This window comes from Anopheles merus, unplaced genomic scaffold, assembly GCF_017562075.2.
Source record: "Anopheles merus strain MAF unplaced genomic scaffold, AmerM5.1 LNR4000242, whole genome shotgun sequence".
Taxonomy (NCBI): domain Eukaryota; kingdom Metazoa; phylum Arthropoda; class Insecta; order Diptera; family Culicidae; genus Anopheles; species Anopheles merus.
In genome coordinates this window covers 31,802-38,002 of record NW_024427822.1, presented here as the reverse complement: position 1 = coordinate 38,002, position 6,201 = coordinate 31,802, and the positions used below count along the sequence as shown (strand labels likewise).

Genomic DNA, 6,201 nt, shown 5'->3' with positions numbered 1-6,201 from the left:
TTCGGCACCGTCGTCTAACATCCGTCTAATCGAGTTAGTGTAATCACCACCCCAACGATCCACTACCGCCGGAGAGAGCGCGGGGAGCGAAATGGAAACGATTTTTCGGTTCAGCTACCTTCGTTGAAGCCAGCCCGTCCGCTCTTTTGGAGGGGGAGGGGGGGGGGGTTTGGGATGGATGTACCATCACGAGGGGGCGGGTAGGCGCTCTGGAACGTTGCAAAAGTTTGGCGGCAGTAAGAAAAGCAACCAACCGATCAAGAGAAAGAACGACTGTGTGTGTGTGTGTGTGTGTGGATGAGAGTTTCACCAGGCGTGGAAAAAAGCGCGATTAGATGTTTTTTTGTTCGTGCCTGTCTTTTGTCTGTGTTTTGTTGCACTCATTTGTGAAACGCAGGGTTTTTCCCATTCTCATGAAGCGGGATGGAAGGCGATGCCGATTTACTTTGGAGCAGATTTCGGTATGGATATAAATTTGCACAACCACCCACCCCCACCAATCACGGCCGAATTTGAACCAACAGCTCCACCACTCACACACACTGACACATACAAATTGTAGAAAAAGGACTCTCCATCCAGACCAAATCATAGTCCTTTGGTGAAGTGCCCTTTTTGGTCGTTTTTTTTTGTTCTTTTTAGTTTGCGAACAGCTTTCAACTGAACTAGTTAAACTGCACTCAACTTCCTCCTTGTCCTTGCAGAGTTGCAGTTTTTCCCGTCTCCAAACTCACAGGGTGCGTTCGTTTTTCTGCTGAATTTGATGTCCCTTTCCAATACTGTACCACCCCGTCCACCCCAACAGCCACAACTTTTCAGTAATCCAGAGGGAGGGTTGGCGGGTGCGGGTGTAAGCGTCCCTACACCAACACCGTTGTGGGCCGTAGACCAGGCGTAGACACGGAGCAGCACGATGGATGACAGCGAGCACGAACCCGTACCGTACGCTAGCCGATACTACCGAGACCGTCGATGTGATACGCGCGTATTCCTTGAAACCCGTTTTTCTTCCGCCCCGACCCCGTGAGAGAATGCCCCACTCGCTCCGCTTGCAGGTAGCGTACCGCCGCCTCTTCGCCATCGCTAAAAACGCGGTGCTTCGTTTTTGCGCGAGACACAGTGCCGCGCGCGCAGGCGCTGCCCAACTCTCCCAACCAGAGAGCGGCTGCGAGCGAAGAAGAGACAGAAAATTGGGAGAGCCTTTTTTCCACCGGTTACCACCATTGCTTCCCTTGCAGAACAGTCATCGTAGGTACAGCAGGGTCGAGGGGGGATGGATCAGAAACTTTAAACAAAAAAAATACAGCTACCCAACCCAACCATCGGTAGCACCCCAAGAGCGATGCCGTTCTTTTAGGGAACTGTTACAACACTTTTCACACTGCCTACTTGAACTTTTTCACTAAAGTCACACTTTTTCAACACGCACACACACACACACACCTTGCTTGAATCAGCGCTGCAGCGAAGCTGGATACAAGATTCCCCGAACAAATGGGCTCCCAAACGAGCACGGGAACACGCACGGGTGAACGACGCCGCCACTGTCGAGCGCTTTTTTCCTTCTGCAGAATTGGGGGAACGACTCTGCCAAACACTGACACTTTGGGGCTGCGGATCGATAGACGCGTCTGAAATGTCCTTTTTTTGACAAAAGGCGATGATGGGTGTTCATCACGGTGGGTGGTCTGGTCTGGTGTAGCTCCAGCAGGAAAAGCCTTTTCACGCTCTCGCCGCAAGGATTGTACCGGTGAGAGACACTTTTAAAATGACCGTTTCAAGGCTCGCCAATTTTTTTGTTTGAAGAATATTATCTTTTAATACTTTTTCTTACAATAATATACTTACCTACTTGTAGTCTCTTGCTATTGCGGTTAAATGCACGGCTTGCACCCATTTTGGGTTTAAATCTCGAAACGAACCGTGTGTCACAGGATTTTATCCTGGTTAACAACTTCGGATGACTTTCTGGGCTGGATCCTCCGGTGTTGTAAGTATGACATGACCCTCACACAGGAACCTGAGGACTCTGGAACCAATTGCAGCAATTACAAGAACGTCCTAAAGCTTTTAACACTTGCCAACTGCTCCAAGGTCTCAAGCGACGAACCCAGAATTAGTTCAACAACTGCTCCTGATTCTTCAACTGCTTTCTTTAGTTATCAATCTCGTACTAAACTTCGAGATTGCTTCTCTCTGTGTACTACGATGAGATTTTATGATTTCTTAAACCTCAGATACGTCCATTGGTAACTAGATTAAAATTACAATGACAAACGATTAACATCGAACAATGGGCACAAATAAAAATATACTAAAATATGATCTTCTTATCCTTTATTCATTTATTTATCTTTTATTACATTCGTCCTTCATCATACCCAATCATCCTCGTACACTGCCCCCCCCCCCTCCTTGTCCACTAACTCTACAAGTAGAGCGAGGCGGCAAACACGATATCACGCTTCAGCAACCGGATCGCTTCGGAGAACTTATTCTCCAGATCCGTGTTGCCGATCGTTTTCGACGCCTGCACCATCTGGCGCAGCAGCTCCTCCAGCCGGCGCATACAGCGAATGATGGAGCCCTCGAAGATGTCCGTCATCTTGCAGAGCTGCGCGAACGAGGCGCCCTTGCACCAGCACAGCACCACATCCATCAGGAAAGGTTTGAACGACTCCACGTAGCGCTCCTCGTCCACCTCCACCTTGCACTCGTTCGACACCTTCGCAATGCGTCGCGCCAGATCCTGCATCTGCCGCAGCGGACCGGAAAGCTCGTGGGTCGCTGCCGGCATTTCGTTGCTCTTCTCATCGCACACGAAGCAGCTCAGCAGGGCGCACGATTGCGACGGCGTCAGGTCGGTAAACGTACCGTTAAACACCATCTCGGTGATGAGCAGCTCGTCCGCACAGCTCAGCTCGCACGCAACGCGCCCCTTGAACTCGATCACGTCCGCCGCCGTACAGTAGCCCAATCGTCGCAGCACCCGCTTCCGGTGCTTCAGCTCGCTCATCTGCAGCAGGCTGCGCGCTTCACGCAGCGCATTCTTCTCGTTGCGCAGCTCCTTCTCCAGCTCCAGCTTGCTCATGTACTGCGCGTACAGCCGCTCGAGCCCGGCCGACTCGTGCAGCGGGTGGGCGAACAGGCGCTTCTCGAACTTATCGATCATGTCCACTATGCCCTGGAACTCCTTCTCCTTGATGTGCATATCGGTGATCGGGTTCAGCAGTGGCGGACCCTGCGGGAAACGCTTCTTCACCTCCTCGATCGTTTTCAGCACCGAGCGGCGATTGTCCGCCGGGCGCAGATCGTTCGGGTAGTAAACGCGCAGCGAGCTAATGCGCGACACGAGCTTGTGCAGCACCGGAACGACCTCGACCGAGCCGCGCTTGCCCGGTGGGCACGGTTTGGGGATGCCCTCCTTCTCGAACCCATCGGCCACGTGCAGTAACACATCGATGACCACCTTCTGCTCCGTCTTGAGTGGATTCTGCTTCGAGTCAGCGTTCTCCTTCTTAAAGTTCACGATAATGCCCCACTCGAACTCTCCCGCGTCCGATTGAATCTTTATCATGCGTCCCGGCTGCAGGAACGGCACCAAATAGACCGGCCGCGTGATGTACTCGCGGAACTCCTGCCCCAGCCGATCGAGCTGCTCCCGCACGTGGTGGTACGAGATGATCGACTGCTCGTCCTTGATCTCTACCGCCAGCAGTTGCTTCTGTTTTTTCTGCACGCGCTTGTAAATTTCCGGTATGGACGATTGGTTCTGAAACTGGAAGAACGACCGTTCCAGCATGTACTCCGGGTTGATCTCTTCCACGCGCAGCAAGTTCAGCACCATGTTGTACGTCAGGTGGAACGCGGAATTGATCGGATCCGCCCGGCCCTGCACAATGTCCTTGCCGACCGCGGGCGACACGGCCTCGTCGATCATCAAGATAACGATACCCTTGTCGTCCAGACCGCGTCGTCCCGCCCGGCCCGACATCTGGATGTACTCGCCCGACGTCACCCAGCGGAAGTCTTTGCCGTCGAACTTGCGCGGGCTAGTGAACAGCACCGTGCGGGCCGGCATGTTCAGCCCCATCGCGAACGTTTCCGTCGCAAACAGTGCCTTTATCAACCCTTCGCCAAACAGGATTTCAATCGTTTCCTTCAGTATGGGCAACAGCCCACCGTGATGGATGCCGATGCCGCGGCGCAACAGTGGCAGCACATTCTCCACCTGCGGCAGCTGACGATCCTCCTCCGTCAGCACGTCCATCGCGTTGTTAAACACCTCGTCCACCAGCTTCTTCTCCGTGCTCGAGTTAAAGTCCAGCTTGGCCATCTGCATCGCGTACACCTCGCAGTCCTTCTTGCTGAACGAGAATATGATGACCGGCGCAAAGCTGCGCTCCATGATCATCTTCACGATCTTGAAGATGTTCGTTTCGCCCGCATTCGAAGCCTTCAGGCCACCCTTCCTGCCCTTCTGATCACCCTTGGCCGCTTCGCCCGCCGTTTGCAGCACGTTCATTGCCGTGTTAAAGTTGTCCTCCTTAAACTGGCCTCGCTCGTCCACCACCAAATGTATCCCGTCGCCACCGGCCGGAAACAGGTAGTGCTGCAGCGGCGTCGGCCGATAGTCCGTGTACACCACGTGGCACGGCTGCTTGTGCAGATGGCACACCCACTCGGCGAACTGGCGCGCATTCGGTATCGTGGCGGACAGAAACACGTAATGCACATTGTCCGGCAGCAGGATCAGCGTTTCCTCCCACACCACGCCCCGCTCTTTGTCGCGCATGTAATGGATTTCGTCGAATATCACCCAACCGACCTCGCGCATAATCTCCGACCCACGGTACAGCATGTTGCGCAGAATTTCCGTCGTCATGATCAGGCACGAGGCGCTCGGATTGATCGTCACGTCGCCCGTCACCAGACCGACGTCCTTGAACTCTTCGTGAAACTCGCGATACTTTTGGTTCGAAAGTGCCTTAATCGGGGTGGTGTAGATGACGCGCTGCTTGTCCGCGAGCGATTTCGCGATCGCGTACTCGGCCACCACCGTCTTGCCGGCGGACGTGTGAGCGGACACCAGCACGGACTGATTGTTTTCGATGCACAGGATCGCTTCCTTCTGGAACGGATCCAGCACGAAGGCGTACTCTTTCGCCGGTTTACCGGTGGCCGGTGCGAGCGGCATGTACTTCTGGTCCGGGTAAACGGCCACCTCGTGTGTGCATGCCTCCGGCGACTGTATCGTGTGTACCTTGATGCGGCTTTCAATGTTGTCCAAGCTGCAGAAGCATAATAGCATGGTGTTACAAAACGAACGATTTCATACGGACAGAGTGTCACTTACTTAATATCGTCCAGTATCGATTCCACCTTTGCCTTTTTCGCCACCTGTTCCTCGTCGCTCAGCACATCCACCACCTCCAGCTCACGCTTAGGAGCTGCGGTTGTTGACTCTCTGAAAACATTCATTTGCAATTAAACCAAACTCGTGCTGATGGTTCAACGCGTTCGAAACAAACCTTTTCTTGCTGGTCGCCGCATCGTTGCTTGGCTGCTTGGCCGGTGCCGAGGACGCTGGTTCGACCACCGGCACGGGCCCATTGTCGTCGTCGTTCTGCTCGTCAAACACACTGAACAAATCGTCCACATTCGACATCTTCGGGTTGCGCTTTTTCTACGAGAAACGTACACTTTGTTGCACACAGATTTATTAATACAACTTAGCAGCGATGGAAATTTCAACCTTTTCCTAGTGCAGAAGCGTGTAGAGTACAGCGTACGCACGTGCGATGGTTGTTGATGTTGATATGTTTGCCCTTTCGTCGAACTGACAGATTGGAAACCAAAGAAGGAGATGATGAAGCAAGAATGATCGCGCGGATGACAAACTTTGGTGAAGTTAAAATGACAGTTGAATCGTGTATATTTCTTGTTGAATTACAGAGAAGGATTATTTTTATTTTCACGAAATTGGTCGTTTAGCGAAAAACATCTATTATTTCATTAATACCAGCAAAATAAGTGAGCATTAAATATGAAAAAAATACATAACTTAAACCTTTAGCATTTTTGCTCCAGTTTCGACAAATTTCACCGTATTGCGTTAGAGCCTTTCACACAAATACAGATCATTGACTATTTTCATAAAATAAATAATTTTTTGCCAAGAACATACTTTTATATGATACT

The 6,201-nt window shown here is 52.0% G+C and overlaps 1 protein-coding gene across 1 annotated transcript; it reads right to left on the bottom strand.

Annotated features, from left to right (window-relative positions):
• Nucleotides 1-2,325: 2,325 nt before the first annotated feature.
• On the bottom strand, nucleotides 2,326-5,835 carry LOC121601952 (exosome RNA helicase MTR4-like). The gene is made up of 3 exons (XM_041930750.1): nucleotides 5,532-5,835; nucleotides 5,357-5,467; nucleotides 2,326-5,291 (listed from the first exon to the last, which is right to left on the bottom strand). Exons 1-3 carry the CDS (start codon nucleotides 5,666-5,668, stop codon nucleotides 2,429-2,431), a joined length of 3,111 nt encoding a protein of 1,036 aa, XP_041786684.1. The 5' UTR covers nucleotides 5,669-5,835; the 3' UTR covers nucleotides 2,326-2,428.
• Nucleotides 5,836-6,201: the final 366 nt, after the last annotated feature.

What these genes read in the sequence shown, in the direction of transcription:
- LOC121601952 (XM_041930750.1), bottom strand. Translation starts at nt 5,668, where the DNA reads ATGTCGAATGTGGACGATTTGTTCAGTGTGTTTGACGAGCAGAACGAC. An exon ending in GCGGCGACCAGCAAGAAAAG is followed by an intron (nt 5,468 to 5,531) that starts GTTTGTTTCGAA and finishes GAATGTTTTCAG; the next exon opens with AGAGTCAACAACCGCAGCTC. An exon ending in TCGATACTGGACGATATTAA is followed by an intron (nt 5,292 to 5,356) that starts GTAAGTGACACT and finishes ATGCTTCTGCAG; the next exon opens with CTTGGACAACATTGAAAGCC.